The sequence below is a fragment of the Diceros bicornis genome, chromosome 10 (assembly GCF_020826845.1).
Source record: "Diceros bicornis minor isolate mBicDic1 chromosome 10, mDicBic1.mat.cur, whole genome shotgun sequence".
Taxonomy (NCBI): Eukaryota; Metazoa; Chordata; class Mammalia; order Perissodactyla; family Rhinocerotidae; genus Diceros; species Diceros bicornis.
This window is the reverse complement of record NC_080749.1, coordinates 80,167,855-80,189,049: the sequence shown is the minus strand read 5'-3', so window position 1 is coordinate 80,189,049 and position 21,195 is coordinate 80,167,855. Positions and strand designations below refer to the sequence as shown.

Here is a 21,195-nt window from a genome sequence, read left to right as displayed (position 1 = left end):
GAGGAAGATTAGCCCTGAGCTAACATCTGTGCCCATCTTCCTCTGTCTTGTATATGGGATGCCACCACAGCATGGCTTGATGAGCAGTACATAGGTCCGCGCCCGGGATCCGGGCCTGTGAACCCCGGGCCACTGAAGCAGAGTGCACGAACTTAACCACTACACCACTGGGCCGGCCCCAAGACTTTATTTTTTCAGAGCATTTTTAGTTGACAGCAAAATTGAGAGGAAGGTACAGAGATTTCCCACATACCCTCTGACCCCACCCATGCATAGCCTCCCTCGTTACCAACATCCTCCAGCACAGTGGTACATTTGTTACAACTGATGAACCTACATTAACACATCATAATCACCCAAAGTCTACAGTTACTTTACAGTTCACTCTTGGTGTTGTACATTATATGGGTTTGGACAGATATATAATGACATGTATCCATCATTACAGTATCATACAGAGTATTTTCACTCCCCTAAAATGTTGACCTCTATTTTATTCTATTTTCTCATTGCCTGACTCTTTCTTTTTTTTTACTGTATATCATTTTAATCCATTTGTCATTTATTTGTATGTATGATATGAAGTGAGACTATAAATTAACTTTTACCCAAAAGTAAACTAATCTTTCCATCTCCATATATTAAATAAATTTAACTTTACCACTAAAAACCAAACAAACCTCCCTCTAAAAAAAATCAACACACCATAGGTCTTTTGGTCCTATCTCTGTCACCAATTAGGTTACAAAGTTACCTGAAACAAATTACATAATTTCTACATGTTTCATTCTTAAAAAAAAAAAATCAAAAAATATGTTAAATTAAACTTTCTCTAAGGTCCCATCTAACTCAACATCTAGGATTATATAATTCTAAAAATTTCTTCACAGGCATATATGCCTGAAAATCTTTATTTCAAAAATAAACTAAGAAAAAAAAATACATAGGCCCGTGGCTTAGCAGTTAAGTGCACGCGCTCCGCTACGGCGGCCCGGGTTTGGATCTCGGGCGCGCACTGACGCACCGCTTGTCAGGCCATGCTGAGGTGGCATCCCACATACAGCAACTAGAAGGATGTACAACTATGACATACACAACTATCTACTGGGGCTTTGGGGAGAAAAAGGGGGAAAAAAAAAAGGAGGAGGATTGGCAATAGATGTTAGTTCAGCGCTGGTCTTCCTCAGCAAAAAGAGGAGGATTGGCATGGATGTTAGCTCAGGGCTGATCTTCCTCACAAAAAATAAAAAAAATAAAAAATAAATTAAAAAATAAAAATATATAAAATGTAGACACTTTATTTCATTCAAACTCATTGAAAAAAAACTCCCCGGAGAATTATTAAGCAAGATTTTGAGGCAATAAACCCATTTTTCCTATTTCAAAAATATAAATTTTGTAAAATTTTACTGAGTAAAGTTAAATATTATTGTGAATGACAAAACAGCAAAATCTAGACTGACAAAAAAGGATATGAACACAGAAAAATATTGTATTTCTCTCTCTAAGGCAGTCAAGTTATCAACAGGGGCAATTTTACCCCCTAGGGGATATGTGGCAGTGTTTGGAGACAATTTTAGTTGTCACAACTGAAGGTGGTGGTGCCACTGGCATCTGTGGGTAGAGGCCAGGGATGCTGCTAAAAATTTTATAATACACATATACTTCCCCACACAAAAAATTATCTGGCACAAGATGTCAACACAAGGTATAAAAACCCTGCTCTAAGGGTATTACAATGCAATATATCTTCTGAGAGTGGGCAGAGAGACATATCAACAGTAGAAATATCCCCTACTTGGAAATACAAGCAAACACAAAGGCATATTCTTTCTTGCAACAATCTTGAAAAATCTTTTTATGTGAAATATTCAGGAAATTACAACGGCATCCACTAGGATGGCTAAAATAAAAATAAACATTAAAAAGTGTTGGCAAGGATGTAGAGAAATTAGAACCCTCATATATTGCTGGTGGGAATATAAAATGGTGCAACCACTTTGAGAAACAGTCTGGCAGATCCTCAAAAGGTAAACAGAGAGTTACCATACGACCCAGCAATTCCTCTCCTAGCTACGTACCCAAGAGAATTGAAAACACATATCCATATAAAAACTTGTATACAGATGTTCATAGCAGCATTCCTCATAAGAGAAAAAACTTAAAAACAACCCAAATCTTTATCAACTGATGAATGGATAAATAAAATATGTGATATAGCCATACAATGGATTTTTGGATTAAAAAAAAAATGAAGTACTCATATAGAATCTCAAAGGACCCCGAAAACACAAAACAATTCTGAGAAAGAACAAAACTGGAAGTCGCACACTTCCTGATTACAAAACATTACAAAGATACAGTGATCAAAACAGTATGGTATTGACATAAAGACAAATATATAGACCAATAAGAAAGAGAATAGAGAGCCCAGATACAAACCCTCACACATATGGTCAAATGATCTTCGACAAGCATGCCAAGACTACACAACGGGGAAAGAACAGTCTCTTCAATAAATGGTGCTGGGAAAACTGGATACCTGAATGCAAAAGAAAGAAGTTGGACCCTTCCTTATCTTAAACCATATACAAACATTAACTCAAAATGGATTAAAGACCTAAACATAAGACCTGAAACTATAAAACTCCTAGAAGAAAACATAGGAGAAAAGCTTCATGACATTGGATTTGTCAGTGATTTCACAGATATGACATAAAAAGAATAGGCAACAAAAGCAAATATAGACAAATGGGACTACAGACTTTAAAACTTCTGCCCAGCAAAGGAAACCATCAAGAGGGAAAAGGCAACCCACAAAATGGGAGAAAATATTTGCAAATCATATATCTGATATGGGGTTAATATCCAGAATATGAAAAGAACTCCTACAACTCAATAACAAAAACCAAATAACCCAATTTAAAAATGAGAAAAGGATTTGAATAGACATTTCTCTAAAGATATATAAATGGCCAAAAAGCATATTAAAAGATGCTCAACATTACTAATCATCAGGGAAATGCAAATCAAAACCACAAGATTATCACCTCATACCCGTTAGGATGGCCACTATCAAAAAAACGCAGAAAATAATATGTTACCAAGGATTTGGAGAACTTGGAACTCTTGGGCACTGTTGATGGGAATGTAAAATGGTACAGCCACTATGGAAATGTAGGTATGTATGCAGGTTCCACAAAAAATTTTAAATGAAACTACTATATGATCCACCAATCCCACTTCTGGATACATAAGAATTGAAAGCAGAATCTCGAAGAAATATCTGCACACCCATTATATTAGTCAGCTCAGGCTGCTGTAACAAAATACCACGGACTGGGTGACTTAAACAACAGTAACTTATTTCTCACAGCTCTGGAGGCTGGAAGTCCAAGCCCAACGTGCTGGCTGATGCGGTTCTCCGATGAGAGCTCTTTCCTGGCTTGAGACAGCCATCTTCTCATCGTGTCCACACATGGCAGAGAGAGAGAGAGAGAGCAAGCTCTGGTTTCTCTTCCTCTTCTTTTAAGGACACGACTCTATCAGATGAGGGTCCCACCCTAACCTTTATGACCTCCTCACCAGCCCTATCTCCAAATACAGTCGCACTGGGGGTGAGGGCTCCAACACATGAATTTTGAGGGGACACTATTCAGTCCATAGCACTCATGTTCATTGCAGCATTATTAGTAATTGCCAAGAGGTAGAAGCAACCTAAATGTTCACTGATAGATGAACAGATAAAGAAAATGTGGTATATACATAAAATGGAATATTATTCAGCCTTAAAAAAGGAACGAAATCCTGTCATATACTATCACATAGATGAGCCTTGAGGACATTATGCTAAAAGAAATAAAGCAGTTACAAAAAGACAAATATTGTATGATTCCACTTATATGAAGTATCTAAAACAGTCAAGCTCATAGAAATGGAAAGTAGAATGATGACTGCCAGGAAGCTAGGGGGAGGGGTGGGAAGGTGTTGTGTTGTGGGTTTAGAGTTTCAGTCATGCAAGATAGGGGGGTTCTGGAGACCCGTTACACAACAATGTGCATGTGGTTGCACACCTGCAAATTGTTGGGAGGGAGAATTTTATGTTATGTGTTTTTTGCCAACAAAAAAAAAAAGAAAGTACTGTTATACGCTATAACGTATGAACCATGAGGTCAGTCACAAAAGATCACAAATTGTATGGTTCCATTTATATAAAATGTTCAGAAAGTGAAGATATAGAGACAGAAAGTAGATTGGTAGATGAGTACAGCTGGGATAAGGAAGTGTGTGTGGAAGGGAACAGAGATTAACTGCTAATGGGTACAGGGTTTCATGTTAAGGGGACTATAGAATACATTTGAGCTGTAAAGTCACAGAATCATTGAAATTTGAAGAAAATAATAGTTTTAATGTTCACTTAGAGTAACCCCCTTTATAAGAGAGGTTAACCCAGATAAGTTGTGACTTCCTCAAGAAAACATTTCCATTATCCCACTTTCGATATATTTTGTAATTTTTAAATGAAGTAAATTAATGACTATTCTACAGTAATCGAATAGTGTTTTTAATTTCAAAAAGATACTTATTGTAAATAACTCTGTTTTTGTCATCTCTGCTTTTCTTTCAGAGCAAAAGAGAGAAAATGAGGAGAGAATAGTTTGAACGACTAGTACTATGATTATTTTATATGTGGGAAAATATATAAATACTACTCAATGTATATTTAATATCTTAAGAAGTATACAACATCTTTTCATGATTAAAACACTCAACAAACTAGAAAGAGAAGGGAACTTCCTTAACCTTATAAAGGGCATCTATGAAAAACCCACAACTAACACCATACTTAATGGTGAAAAACTGAAAACTTTCCCTCTAAGATCAGGAACAAGACAAACATGTTGGCTCCTCCACTTCCATTCAACATTATACCTGAGATTCTAGGCCAAAAGAAACAAAGGAAAGAAAGAAAAAGAAAAAAGAAATAAAAGGCATCCAAATTAGAAAGGAAGAAGTAAAACTATCTTTATTTGCAAGTGACATGGTCTTGTACATAGAAAATACTAAGGAATTAGAGCTAATAAATGAGTTCAGCAAGGTTGCTGAATACAAGATCAATATACAAAAATCAACTGAATTTCTATATGCTAGCAATGAACAATCCAAAAGTGAAATTAAGAAAACAATTCCATTTACAATAGCACCAAAAAGAATAAATTAGGAATAAATTTAACAAAAGAATGCATGATTTGTACACTGAAAACTACAAAATATCATTGAAAGACACTGAAGAGCTAAATAATCAGAAAGATATCCATGCTCACTGATTGGAAGGCTTAATACTGTTAAAATAGCAATACTCCTCAAACTGATCTACATAACAATGCAATCCCTATCAAATATCAGTGCCTTTCTTCCAGAATTGATAAGCTGCTTCTAAATTCATATGGAAATGCAACGGATTCAGAATGGCAAAACAATCTTGAAAAAGAACAAAGTTGGAGGACTCACATTTCTCAATTTCAAAACCTACTACAAAGCAACAGTAATCACGACAGTGTGGTACTGGCATAAACACAGGCATATATATCAGTGAAAGAGAATTAAGAGTTCAAAAGTGAACTCTTACATGTATGGTCAATTGATTTTTGAGAAGGGTGCCAAGACAACTCAAAGGGGAAATAAGTTAGCCCTTCCAACAAGTGGCTGAGGATTCAGGTCATGATGGCAGCGTAGGGGGACTCTGAACTCACTTCCTGCCACGGACAAAACAAATTTACAACTCCTCTTGGAACAGTGACCCCTAAGAAAGAACCGAAAACCGGATAAAAAGAACCCCCACAACAAGGGACAGTGCTCACTGAGGTGGAAGAGGCAGAAATTCCTTTCTGGAGAGGAAAAAGCCATCTGCTAGCCCAGCACTTCACAGCCAGCTGGGAGCAATCTTAAGGTACGAAGCCATTCCTGGAGAAGGGGGGTGTCTGAGCAGGAGAGCTTTGCCACTATAAGCAGCTTTTGGACTCAGCACAACCAAGACAAATGTCATAATATCTGGCTTTGCTGGTATTAACAACAATGGGGAATACCCTGAGAAAAGCTATCCGACATAAGGGGAAAAAAAACGCTGCCCTTAAAGGGCCCACACACAAATTCATCCATTTCAGAAAGCAACCTAAAATCACCAGAAAGGTGCACAGTCCTTTGGTGAAAAGAGACTCACTTGATAGGCTCTGGGCGCATCTTGGTGAGAGGTGAGACCTCCGCAGGCTGCGACCACCTCCCCAGGGACTGAGACATTGGCGGCAGCCACTACTGTAACCTAGTACAGGCGTGCTGACACAGACGCTGGCAGATGCCATTGGAGTTCTTCCTCTGGCCTCTTAGTGCAGGGGTCTGCCCCACTCACTAGAGCACTGATTTAATCCAACACAGCCAGGCCAGGCAGCCCCCCCTAGGGACTGGACCCACCCAACAGCAAGCCCTTGGGCAACTTGTGGGCCCACCTCAGGCAGGCAAGGAGTGTGCAAGGGGCAGGCCTGTGTGGGCAGAGTGTGTGGGGTCTCTGCAGTGGGGCAAGTGGGTCTGCTTCAGTGGATCAGGGTGTGTGCACGGGGCAGGACTGTGTCGACGGGGTGTGTGGGCCTGCAGGTGGTGGGGCTTGTCAGCTGCAGCAGACTTGTGCTTCTCAAACAGCCATATAGGGAATTGGCCCCACCTTCCAAAGCGTGAAACCATTGCGTGCTCCCATGCCTCTGGTCAGCCCCACCCAGCTGTACTCCTGAGAGGGCTGACAACAGCCTCGCAGGCAGGAGGCCCATAGCAATTATAAGCCCCTGAGACGCAACCAGCCACGCTGGGGGCCTACTCACTTAACAGAAAAACTGCAACAGGAATGTGCTAATAGATCTTGCAGCCAACTGTGCTGGGGCTCCCCACGCCCAACAAGTGACTGAAGTGGATATTCATGCACAACTGGATATCCACGTTCAAAGGAATGAAGCTGGATCTCCCACTTCACACCATATACAAAAATTAACTCCAAATACATCAGAGACTCTAAACGTAAAAGCTAAAGCTATAAAACTCTCAGAAGAAAACATATGTATATATATTTGTGACCTTGGACTAGGTAATAGTGTCTTAGGTATGACACCAAAAAGGCACAATAACAAAAGGAAAAATATGTAATTTGGATTTCATCAATATTAAAAACTTTTATGCTTCAAAATACACCATTCAGAAAGTAAAAAACAATTCACAGAAAAAAATTTACAAATTGTATAGCTCAAAAGACTAGTATCCAGAATATAAAAAGTCTTACAACTCAACCAATATGATCCAGCAATTCCAATCCTACGTATATACCCAAGAGATATAAAAACATATCTTCACACAAAAACTTGTACATGAATATTCATAACCATATTAATCATAATAGTCAAAAAGCGTAAACAGGGGCTGGCCCGGTGGTGCAAGCAGTTACGTGCGCATGCTCCGCTTCAGCGGCCCAGGGTTTGCAGGTTCAGATCCCGGGTGGGCACCGACACACCCCTTGTCAAGCCATGCTGTGGCGGGATCCCAAATAAAGTAGAGGAAGATAGGCACAGATGTTAGCTCAGGGCCAATCTTCCTTAGCAAAAAAAAAAGAGGAGGATTGGCATCGGATGTTAGCTCAGGGCTGATCTTCCTCACACACACACAAAAAAAGTGTAAACAACCTAAATGTCTATCAACTGATTAATGGATAAACAAAATGTGGTATATCCATAATAGAATATTAGGCAATAAAAACAAATAAATGACTGATACATGGTACAACATGGATGAACCTTGAAAACATTACACTAACTGAAAGAAGCCAGATAAAAAAGTTCACATACTCTATGATACCATTAATATGAAATGTCCAGAACAGGCAAATTCTTAGAGACAGAAAGTAGATTAGTGGTTGCCAGGGGCTGCAGGAAGGAGTAAATGAAGAATTATTGCTAATGGGTATGGGACTTCTTTTGGGGATGATAAAAATGTTCTAAAATTGACTGTGGCGACAGCCGAACAACTCTGTGGATATGCTAAAAACCACTGAATTCTGCATTTTAAATGGGTGAATTATATGGCAGGCAAATTATTTCTCATAAAGCTGTTATAGAACAGAATATTACATGTGAATAAAAATCACTTTTATAAAACAATATATAACAAGTTAAAATTTATTTGCAACAACTGAAAATAGAAGAGGAAAAGATAGAAACAATCAGTTGAAATTCCTAAGAAGTAAATTTAAGGCTTTTGAAGAAGCCCCAAAAGAGATGCTAATTTACTAAAAAGAAGAATTTTCCATTTGGATAATATGGGAAAGCATGGAAATTAAAAAAAAAGCAAGCTGAGTGAAGCACAATTCCTACTGTGAGACAAAATATTTTGCAAAGACAGTAAAGAATTCTATAGTCATGGTTCTTGCAAAACTGCCAAGTTCGACAAAGCCAATTCGAGCTGAGGTTATTTTCAGTACAACAGAGAAACCATACAAAAAGAATACATCATTTTCTAGGAACAGGACCATAAATAAGTTAGAATTACAAAATACTACTTGGAAAGAACCAGAGAAGTCAAATTTTCCATAAAAAAGCAGAAATTCATCCTACATGTAAGATCTCTGATAGATGATCTACTTAAGTGTTTTTAAGAGCTCACTAATTCAAAAGATAGGCCATGTACTGTTGCAAAGCACAAGCCCAAGAAGCAAATGAGATCTCTTTATCAAGATAAAATACCTTTTTCATGAAAATGGCCAATTTATTATCACTATTACCAAAGATGTGCTACCAATAATGTGCCATTTTATAGTTAACTCACAAAAGTGTAAGAAATGCTTTTTTGAGTCATGACCTAGCACACACATTTGTTAGTGCTGAGGAGTCGATTCTGACTCCTAGTGACCCTGTGTACAGCATAGCAGAACCCTGCCTGTCTGTATTTTGCACCATCCTCTCACTTTCCAACGCTATATTAGACAGTGCTCCACAATGCTCCACTGCTATTCACAGGGTTTTCATGGCCAATTTTTTTGGAAGTGGGTGCCCAGGTCCTTCTTCCTAGTCTGTCTAAGTCTGGAAGCTTTGCTGAAATCTGTCCACTATGAGTGAGCCTGCTGGTGGCATAGCTTTTCAGCATCACAGCAACACACAACACACAACGCCACAGCATGACAACTGACAGACAGGTCGTGTGGTTCGTGACCAGGAAACAAACCTAGGCCACGGCAGTGAGAGTGCCAAATCTTAATCACTAGACCACCACTACTGGCTAGTACACATGTACATATAAGTGAAACAAAAACTTCATGAAACAATACTTTTTCTTACCATGTGCAATATACTAATATACTAATATTTCTTCTCTCTCTTTTTTCTTTTTTTAAATGCCAGTCAGAGCCCACAGATCAACTCAGAAGCTCAGGTGACAAAACTCTCAAACCACAATGGATGTATAGCTCAGTATAAATTATATGTTTTTGAATAAAAACACAGTAGTAAACATGGATTCTTATTGCTCATAACCCATTGGCTAGGTTAACTGCAACTGATTTTGCACTTACCCTCTTTTGCCAGGTGGCTGTATTTTTAATCAAATTAAAGTTCACTCCCATCCCTGTGTTCATTATTAAATTAAAGAACTTGGTGGCATAGGTGAGGATGTGGAGGGTGATCTTCCATTCCCTACATACATACAATACTGACATATATGCCCATACACAGAGGATAGATGGGTGGATACTTCCTAAAATTGATACCTTTTTTTTTTTTGGTGAGGAAGACTGGCCCTGAGCTAACATCTATTGCCAGTCTTCCTCTTTTTGGCTTGAGGAAGATTGTCCCTGAGCTAACATCTGTGCCAATCTTCCTCTACTCTGCATATGGGATGCCACCAAAGCATGGCTTGATGAGCGGTGTGTAGGTACACGCCTGGGATCCAAACCCACGAACCCCAGGCCACCAAAGCAGAGTACGCGAACCCAACCACTATGCCACCAGGCTGGCCCCAAATTGATACTTCTTTTGATTAATTTGTACATATCTGATGTCTGTGATCATAGCTATAAACTCTGTGTAACCATGTCTACAAATGTTCCTGAGAATGAATACAACCAGTTATCAGTTTGGGAAACACAAGTTCACTTGTAAATAATTTCCCTTAAGTTACATTCTCTCTCCCTATTTGTAATATGTTATCTTCATCTCTATCCTCAGAAAATAACAAATTCCAGCCTTTGCTAAAATTCAATGATCTATTCTAACAGGAAAAAAATATTAATTAACATCAACAATTGAAAATGCCAAGACATTAATTTAGGGTAGGCCCAGGCCCTAGAAGTAGAAAACCTTAGGACCTAGACCATAGTCCCAATCAGGAGAATGTTACCACAAAGAGCATCTTTGCTCTTCCTTCCAAGAGTTACTTACTATCCTCTGCCCTACCACAACCATTGTAGACACTGCCTCTTATGAAATGAACTTTAGTCTTAATCTCTGTTCTAGGGGTTCTAAGTCTAAAGGCTTTGAAATTTTGTACAGGTGAATATGTGCATTTTTTATGGGAAATGCCCACAGCTTGCATCTTAAAGGAAAAAATCTGGAGGCACGGCAGACACTGTAAACAAGGAAACCTGATGAATATCTCTTCATTTTCTAGCAGAGCTATCTGCTGTCCTGCAACTATATCACTTCTTCAAGGAAAAGGACTATGGCTTTTACCCGTTGAAACCACCGCGACTTCCCCAAAGAATATTTATTAGGTAGATCATAGAACATCAACAAAATTCACTATGAAACAAAGAAAAAGGAAGCATCAATTCAGGCTATAGACAATTACAGGCATACCTCAGATACACTGCCAGTTTGGTTCCAGACCACTGTAATAAAGCAAATCACACAAATTTTTTGGTTTCCCAGTGTATGTAAAAGTTACATTTACACTATACTGTAGTCTATTAAGTGTGCAATAGCATTATGTCTAAAAAAAACAATGTACATACCTTAATCAAAAAATGCTTTATTGCTAAAAAATGCTAACCATCAGCTGAGCCTTCAGTGAGTCGTAATCTTTTTGCTGGTGGGGGTCTTATAAAAAACGCAATATCTGCAAAGCACAATAAAACAGGGTATGCCTGTAATCTAAAATACAAAAATATTGTTCATGATCCAGACCACTACTGGATGCACCAGCTGACAGGCAATTTGTCTGACTTATAATGCCACAGCTATTGAAAAGATCAGTCTCTCTCTTGTCAGGAATTCAGGTGAGCCTAGAGACATTACCAGATTTCGGCAAGACCTTTAGATGACTGTTATTCAAAAGACTGGATTTTTTAATAACTCAGAGTTACCTTCAATCCTATTGAACTTCTTCATTGTCATTAAAGATCACGACAGATGACTGACTGTATTAGTTTCCTAGGGCTCACGTAACAAAGTACCATAAACTGAGTGACTTAAAGACAGAAATTTATTGTCTCACAGTTCTGGAGGCTAGAAGTCCAAAATCAAGGTGTCAGCAGGGCCATGCTCCCTCTGAAACCTCTAGGGGAAAATCCTGCCTTGGCTCTTTTAGTTTCTAGCCAGCAATCTTCAGGTCTTTCTTGGCTTGTAGATGGCATCACTCCAATCTCCACTGTCACACTGTACTCCACCATGTGTGTCTGTCTTCACCTCTTCTTGTAAGGACACCAGTCATATTGGATTAGGGCCCATCCTAATTCAGTATGACCTCATCTTAACCTGATTACATCAGCAAAGACCCTATTTCCAAATAAGGTCATATTCACAGACAATGGGAATTAAGACTTCAACTTGCCTTTTTGGGGAAATTCAGCCCACAACAATGACAATTTATCTACTAAAATGGTTATCTACAAGTTTATTTCTATATGTTATTTAGATGTTTATATGCCTGTTTTCCTATCAGAATTACCACATAAGATTATATACTGCTGTATGCAGTGATCACTATCCCTAACCCTAGCTCATTAATGCCCTTTATAAGACAGTAATCAGAATGAAAAAGGAAAGATTACCCTACTTTCTGAAAGGTTCCTGAATTAACGAATACTATAAGAATGACTAACCTATTTCTAAGTGGAAGCTTATCTACACATCTTTACCGTAAACAAATTGCATTCCAACAAACTTCTTAGAAGAGTGAATTTCTATTCCAATTCAATGGACATTTTTTAGCTTAACTTCCATTAATGGCCCCTAAACATCTGGCATTAATAACCATAGATTTCTCCTTGGCTTTTAATCTGAATTTTTAATCTTGATTTTCTTTTCTCTCTGGTCATTTCTTAGTCTGTTTTGTAAGCCCCTCCAACTCTATGGACTCCCTAAATATTGGTAATCTCCAGAGTTCTATTCTGAACTCTTTTCTATTCACTCTACACTCCATCCCTTGAACAACTCACTAGCTTCAAATACCAGCTGTTCACTAATGATTTACAAATCTCAAACTTAAACCTTTTTCCTGAGCTCCAGGCTAGTATATCAAATAATCTTCCAGACATTTTATCTTGGTAATTCACAACCATCTCACACTCAGAATTTTTCAAAATGAATTCATCACTTTCCCTCTCTCTCCATTTTCTAACCTGTTCCTCCTCTTGTAAATGAGGGTGAGGAGCATTGTGGGAAGGGAGAGGGAGGAGGCAGTATAGTGTAGGAGGCAGTATAACTGGGATGCAGTATAGCGTGAAGGTTAAGAGCACAGACTGGAGCCATACTGGATGGATTTAAATCTTGATCTCCAAGTTACTAGTTGTGTGATCTTGTAGTTTTAGCAGTGAACGTTTCTTAAAGTAAAAGTTAAGCGAAATATTATGACATCACTAGACTCTACCTTTATCTATTCTCTTGTCTTCCCCCTAAAATTCTCATCTTCTTGAAATTTTATCACTCAATACAGAGACGTTCATGTCACCTACTTCTCATGACTTTACTTCCACCAGGAACCACGTTCACCACCTAATTGCTAATTTCCAAAGAAAAGTTACATTACTAATAGCCCTAAAGAGCCTGGAGGTCCAGTAAAGACGAAATTTAGACATGGGCTTTGCTTGCCTCCAATCTGGCAAAGTTAACACTCTTGAACATCCTAAACAGCTGCTACCTTACCAGCTGGCAGAGGGCTATATAATTCCAGCCTCAGTAGGCTACGGAACAGGGTCAGGTCAAACTTCAAAGCAGCAAAGTACACTGAACAGTTAAGAATCACTTTATCATTTTAGTTTAAGAAAAACAGATCCGCTGCTGCCTTTGGTATGTTTTTAATTAAGATGTAAACTTGCAAAGCATATGCCAACACTATATGATAAAATGACTTTAATTTTTAAGATTAGAAACTGAGAAACAGAAAAGATGTACACATCTGTTGCACATTAGATAACATCTAATCTAGGATTACTTTAGATTTAAAATTATAAAATCATAAAATGAAGAGTCAACATAGACTATAATTACAGAAAGAACGAGAGAGGCCATGACTTATGATCAACTCATTATTATTTATGCTAATGCAGAGTTTTTCAATCTCAGCACTACTGGCATTTGGGGCCAGATAATTCTTTGTTGTGGGGGCTGTCCTGTGCATTGTAGGATGTTTGGCGGTATCCCTGACTTCTATCTAATAAATGCTAGTGGCATCCTCTAGTTGTTAAAACAAAATTGCCTCCAGACATTGCCAAATGCCCTGGGTGATACCCTTGGTTTAGTACCACTGTGCTAATGGAATGAAACATCACGATATACAATAACCCCAAATAACTGGTAAGAAATAATTCATTACATGATGTTAGATATTACTCTTCTGCTTAGATGTGAATATGGGGAAGCTTTGTGATCTGAAAATTAACAGTATTTTAAACTATAAAGTGAAAACAAATCCTATACGAATTTTCTGACTGCATGAGCCCTTAAGAAGCCACCTCTTCCTGAAAGGAAGGGGAAGGAAACTAATATTTGTGATTTAAAATCTACTATATTGTATTGTATCATGCTAGTAATTTTATATAATTTATTACCTTTAATGACAAAAATCCTGCAGTAATAAATATATATAATACTTACATATAAACAGAATACTTCTGAAAGGATTAAGAAGCTGGTAACAATGGTTGCCTTGAAATATGAAGACAAAGAATAAGAGATCTGGAGTACAAAAATGTCAGTCAAATTAGTAGGTGCAGAAGCCCTACTTAGGCACTTATCTGACTTAAACAACTCATCATCAATTTCATTCTGTAGCGCAAATTAACTAAGCTCATTCAACAACTCTTGAAAATCCACATATTCAGAGTTTGAGGAATACAAAACTACGAAATAGCCCCTACTCTCAAGAAATGTACAATCTAATGGCAAAGACAATCATGTAAACAGTGAATCATAAAATAAAAAGAGTTTAACAATTCTTTTAACAACTATTGAATACTGCTATGGACTGAGGTGTATTCCCCCAAAATTCAATGTATTCCCCCAAATTCACTGTGACCCCCAATGTGACTGCATTTGGAGACAGGGCTTTTAGGAGGTAATTTATGTTAAATGAAGTCATAAACGTGGGTCCTAAACCAACAGCATTGGTGGTCTTATAAAAAGAGGAAGAGAAAGAGATTTTTCTCTCTCTCCACACCCACATACCAAGAAAAGGCCATGGGGGCACACAGTGAGAAGGCGGCTATCTATAAATCAGGAACAGAGCCCTCACCAGAACCCAACCGTGCTGGCACCCTGTCTCAGACTTCTAACCTCCAGAACGATGAGAAAATAAATTTGTTATTTAAGCCACCCAGTCTATGGTATTTTGTTATGGCAGCCCAAGCAGATTGATATAAATACCTACTGTGGCAGACACTATACTAGAGACTAGAGTTTTTAAAAAGATACTTGAGTTCAAAAAAAAATCCTGCCCTCAAGGACCCCACTCCCTAATAGCTGAGAGAAACAAAGTACAAGGTGGTAAATGCTCTAATTGAAGCAAAAACAAAAGGACTTAGACAAGCCTAACACTGTCTCATCCCTCTAAGGAATGCCAAGGAACATTTTTAAATGTCCACATCAAAGAAATGCAGCTTGTGCCGAATTTTGATAGATAAGTAAGAAATCACAAGGCAGGCCAGGAGAGAAGGAAATTCCAAGCAAGAGGAAAAATTCCAAAAGCAAAAGTTTGGAGAGAACGTGTTAAGTTCCAGTAACCATAAATAGTTCGGTGTTGCTGGAATGCAGAGTGGGGAAGGGAGAGTAGTAGGAAATGATGCTGAAAATGTAAGCAGGAACCAGATGATGGATGTGCCACGATAAGGAGTTTAAACTTCATTTTGTGGGCCACAGGGAACCACTGAAGAATTTTAAGCAGGGGAATAAAATGAACAGATTTGTATTTTAGAACAGTACTCTGGCAGAGTATGAAAAAGAGATTGGGGGAGGGAGAGAAGAGAGGCGTTGTACCAGTTAGAAAGCTATTGCAATAATCCAGAGAGAAAAATGATAAATGCAGGAACAGGGAGAAATAGGAGAAGGGAATGAATTAGAGAGATATTTATGGGAATATTAAAAATAGACCTAGCACAGGCCTTGAAGTCACACAAAATTTTAACACCTAACCTTGTACAAGTTACTTAGCCTTTTTCAATTTTAGTTCCCTCACCTGTATAATGGGAATAAGAAAAATCCCTCAAGGTTATTATAAGAGTTAAGAAATAATTTCTGTATGCTATATATGCTATAGTTATTTCTAATGTTAGATAATTTCCTTAGAAATGATAGGATTATCTTGATGTCTAGTTGGATATTCTGGTGGAAAAAAGCATGGAAGTTAAAAGAATAATCAAGAACCAAAGATCACCCCTGTATTTGTGGCCTAGGCAACAGGGTAAATAGTGGTGTCAATAATCTAGCCAGGAAACAAAGGAAAAACAGCTTTGGAAGCAAAAGTGCCATGACAGAAGTAAATAAAATGCTATGGGCACATGCAAAAACTTGCAGGTAGAGGCATGAGGAAAGATAGAGGATTTGTGATGGACCAAAAAAAGCCAAGTAAGATATCAAGAGGTACAAAGGCATTAAAGAACAATATGAACAGAACCACAGGAACAGAAACCATAAATCGTTAAGTTCTGAAGAACTAAAGAGAGTGAGTGTTTGCGTGTGTATGCATGTACGTATGTATATGTGTGTGTTAGGGAAGGAGTAACAGGAAAAGGTAAGGTTAGTAAGGTAGAATGTTATATGTTGTATAACATTGTATACATAACATAACAATGTATAAACTTTCGTCTGCAGACAGGAGGCTCCTACAGTTCTTCCCTGAGCATGTAAAAAATGACACTGCAATTACACCTCAGGAAGATTAGACTGCTCAAAATATGGAAGAACTGTAGTAGGACTAGACAGGCAGTGGGTGAAACAATAAAAGGTATGTTTTATAATGATGCAGTGGAGGCATAATAAAATTCTTAACTAGAGAAGTGCTATGAGAATGGAAATCAAGGTGCCAGTGAAGTGAAGAAATCAAACTACTTCAGAGACATGATATTATAGGAAAGAAAAAGTTTTAAGGCTCAGAGGATAATGAAACGTAGTTATAGGCCTACTTCTGTATTTTTTACTTATCAATTTTATTTTGGGCTTACCAAAGTATTGCATGCTCACTATCAAAATTTCATTAGGGAAATACATAACATCCTATTAATCACCAAATGCAGTAAATCTTACTCCAAAATATCTCTAGACTCCACCTATATATACTAATCTCTATCCAATGCGCCATGCTAGTTCTGGCTATCATCATCTCTTGCCTGAAAAACTTTGATAGTCTCCTTACTGGTTTTTCCACATCCTCTCACAATCCAGTCTGTATACAGTAACCAGAGTAATTTTACTTTTTAAAATAAGTAATACATGCACACAGTAATTTAAAAGTATACCAGGACATATACTTAAAAGTCTCCCCTTCATCCTAGTCCCGAAGCCATTTACTTCCTCGCTGTATCAAAATTTAACTAGATTATGTGCAGTAACAATCCCAAAATTTCAGTGGTTTTAAACAACAAAGGTTTATTTCTTGCTCTTTTGCTCCATGTCCTACTGGTCAGCAGGGAAGCTCTGCTCATCCTGATAACTCAGAGCCTAAGTCATGTATTACTTCCAGCCACAGCATTTAATTGCTAATGTCAGACCATCCAGAATTTTTTTTATCCTCTTTCTGGCATTTCCTTGATTAATGATGCATCTTTTCAGATGTTATTAACCAACCAGGTTTCCTATTTTGTGAATTACCTATTCAAATCCTTTTCCATTTTTCCCTTTGAATTAAGCATTTTTTAAAGGTGTTTTTCATATTTTGGATAATAATCCTCACTTGATTATACATGTTACAAATGTCTTTCACAATCTGTAGCTCCTTTTTTAACTTTGTGGTGTCTCCTGTTGTATAGAATTTTTAAATCTAATGTAATTAAATTTATTAACTTTCTTTTATTATTTCTGGGTTTTTATACCTTTTTAAAGAAATCCTTTTCTAGACCAAGGTCACAAAGATAATATATTTTCTTCAAATTTTTCACATATAGATGTTTTTTCCCACATATAAGGATAGGTGTCATTTTTGGATCATTTCTAATGACCTTCCTCAGTATTAGATTTTTTTTCCCCAAACGTTTTAAAATTTGTTTACAGGCTCAGATTTTTTTGTTTGTTCTCTCTCCCAACTCCCACTCACCACCTCCTCTCCAGCATATTTTCAGCTATGTCCCCCTTGATATCTATCTCTTGCTCTTAGTCCAGAACTAGGTTCTATAATGGTATTTTGACACTCAGACCCTGCAAAGATATTGGGGATGTTGCAGATCCCATCACAGATCAAGTGACCTTGGCTAAGTCCTGGTCATAAGGGTAAGTGTCTTCACTCTCATATTCCTTAAGTTCACAGTTTATGAAAAAATTCTTAGCCCCAAGAAGCAAGAATCTGTTCTATTTTTGGCCTCCTTTCAAGGAGAGAACCTCCGGCTTCAACCAGGGAGCCTGGTCTGATCCTCTCACGGGATCACTTTTGGACCCTGTTAACCCTACAGGAACCTAGTTTGTGCTCATTATTGCCAGCTTCTGGCCCCAGAGTTTGGTTATATACAACATTTTGCTTTTCTAGTCCAAGGAGATGTTAAACTTGTTTTTGAGCTTAGGCATGTTATCTTTTAATATTACATCTGTCAATGCTGTTTTTGGAATCAAGGTCATGTATCAAACCATGAAGTTAGAGACACTTTGCTAAAAATCCCTGAGTCATCATCTGGTCCTCCTATCTTTGTTGCTACTTTCTTGCTAATATCTAGCTCCTTATCTTTATTATTTTATAACAATATACAAACTTCATTGATGATCAGATACTGGAAATGGCAACTTGAAGAACTGTAATTAGTACTTCAAATTAGCTACAGGATAAGATAAATAGTAGCTGTCACAAGTTTCTTTGAAAAAATGTTTTCTGTTTTTTGAAGTGAGCTTAAGAAAAACATTTAATGAACTTTAAAACGAGAGTACATGTTCTTTACTGTACACTTACCCTTCAAATTCTTGAGTTTTCCTCGAGCATTCCACATGCAAAAAAATCAACAGTTACCCCCACTCCTGCTTTCCCAACATCTATGAATCTTAGTGGAACTATCTTTTTTTTGGCAGGGAGAGGGCCAAGGACGGGGAAGTTTCTTATCTGTACTTGAACTCTGCTGCTACTCACCTCACTACCTCCAAATTCCTAAAATTCCTCTCCTCTAAGCACCTCTCAATCCTAAATGATAAAAAACTTGTTCTAAAGGGGTAGCTTTACTACCAAATACTATAGAAAGTGCTAAGAGAGTACTAGATATACAGACTTAAGATTCTAGGGGAGAAAACCTTCAATGATAGGTAACTGTATGTCTGCAAACAAATATATCATTGCCTGGTTTTGAAAGAAAAACACAACTTCTCTTTTTTTAAATGAAGCTTGGTATAAACTTTTTCTCCTAAATTGGACCTCATACATAAAAAACAATTACTAAACATTGCCTTCAATACGCTTCATCCTTCTACAGATGTTTTCATACTCCGGCGGGATATATAGAGTTACAAATGCATATTCAGGAATGCCAGCATCCTCCAACTTAAACCCAGAAGCTTTAGTTGGAAGCAATGTTTGAAAAGAATCTGGATGTGTAAGACAAAGCAATAAAATTCACTGAGTTTCTGTGTATAAATTAATTTCATTAATTGTGCTATCCTACTTAGTAGATATTCCCTTCAAGCTTAATTTTGCAATTGCTCAACATGTCTTGGCTATATGTATTTTGAGTAGATGTTAGACTTTTTTTTTTTTTTTAGGAAGATTGCCCCTGAGCTAATATCTGTTGCCAATCTTTCTCTTTTTTCTCCCCAAAGCCCCAGTACATAGTTCTATATCCTAGGTGTAGGTCCTTCTAGTTCTTCTATGTGGGACACCACCTCAGCACAGCTTGATGAGCGGTTGAGTTGGTCCACGCCCAGGATCCGAACCGGCAAATCCTGGGCCGCTGAAGCGGAAGGAACAAACTTAACCACTACACCACCAGCCAGCCCCATGTTAGACTTTTTGATTATTGTCAAGGGTTAGACGTTTTTGTCTATTTTTTTCTTAGTCTCTTATTTTTATTTTTTGTTAGAGACTGCCTATTTCCTCTGTTTATTATAAGCAATAAGTAGCATTATGCAGTTAATTATTCAATTCTACCTCTAGGAGAAAAACTGGAAAGGATAAGTAAGTGTTTTTATGGAAATCTTCTGATTCCCTTTAAAGCAAATTCGTATCATTCCATTCTTTTATTTTATTTTATTTTTGTAAGGAAGATCGGCCCTGAGCTAACAACTGCCAATCCTCATTTTTTTTTTTTTTTTTTTTTTTTGCTGAGGAAGACTTGCCCTGGGCTAACATCCATGCCCATCTTCCTCCACTTTATACGGGACGCTGCCACAGCATGGCTTGACCAGCGGTGCGTCGGTGTGTGCCCAGGATCCCAACCCGTGAACCCCGGGCCATCACCACGGAGCTTGTGCACTTAACCGCTTGCGCCACCAGGCCGGCCCACCATTCTTTTATTTTTTAAAAAGAGTTTTTTCTAATTTCTCCCTGTACTTTGGGGCGGTGGGGGGGGGAGTAGTGAAAAGCTTAAGAATCAACAGGATACTCTTTTCTTCTGGAGACATTAGACACTCTAAACATGTAAGATCTTACTTAAGGAAACTGAAACTTTGCCATTTCACATTTCCCAGTAAAGACTACTTAAACATAAAACTCAAAAGAGAATCAACAAAAACTATCTAGAAAAAGTTATCCTAATTAGTACATGCCATTTTAAATCAATCATTCACTGAAGAAAAAAGTATTTAAATTGTTAAAACAAGAAAGTACATAATGTTGCATTTAACTTTAAAATGAAGGCAATTTAATTTTCAAATAGAAAGATGTGAGGGAAAAACTTAACTATTCCTACAATTTAACTGAATGCCAAGATACATTTACATGTGCTTTTATATAATATTTCTTAGGCAAAGCAAACAGTGTAATCTAAAAACAGTACAGACTTTGGAGCCAGACCTTGAATTTTGGCTATTATATTAGACAAATCAATTAATTGTGTCTATCCTCATTTTCCTCATCTATAAGGGTATGGATGCTTTTGTAGGATTAGATGAGAGAGGGATATATATAACACATATATAATTAATAATATATATAATATCATTAATTATATATGTTTAATATTTAATATGTAACATAAATAGGTATCATATACATACATACACAACAAGCACAGTTGATTCTTGCATGTTCTATAAAGTTGCTGCAAACACTGAATTAGTGAATACTGGACACCTAGGAGAAGAAATACAAGCAGGTTCCTACAGCCTCTGGTCACATTTTCATCAACCAATCAATACATGAGGTTGTATTATGCGTGTCTCTGTTTAAAGATGTCTTATTTAATATATACTGTCAATTCATTAACACTGAACTCACAGCCAACAGCACTATAACTCATACTTGAATGAAGCTTATCTAACATAGCTATTTTCTCCGTAAGGAGAAAAGCTTTCTTGCATTTAGGAACACCAGACAACACTTCAGCACTATGTCTAT

The 21,195-nt window shown here is 37.5% G+C and overlaps 1 protein-coding gene across 3 annotated transcripts in view; it reads right to left on the bottom strand.

Moving 5' to 3' along the window:
- Window positions 1-21,195, bottom strand: part of BMPR2 (bone morphogenetic protein receptor type 2) — a 181,750-nt gene that overhangs the window by 106,959 nt on the left and 53,596 nt on the right. The window contains exon 1 of one of the 3 annotated variants that reach the window (XM_058549618.1): window positions 6,221-6,374. The exons of 1 other annotated variant lie outside the window; for it this stretch is intronic. In XM_058549618.1, coding sequence (XP_058405601.1) covers window positions 6,221-6,359 — 139 coding nt within the window. In that variant the 5' untranslated portion in view covers window positions 6,360-6,374. Of the gene's footprint in view, window positions 1-2,442; window positions 2,592-6,220; window positions 6,375-21,195 lie in introns of those variants that run through there. One more of the 3 variants, XM_058549621.1, reaches the window with a different exon arrangement.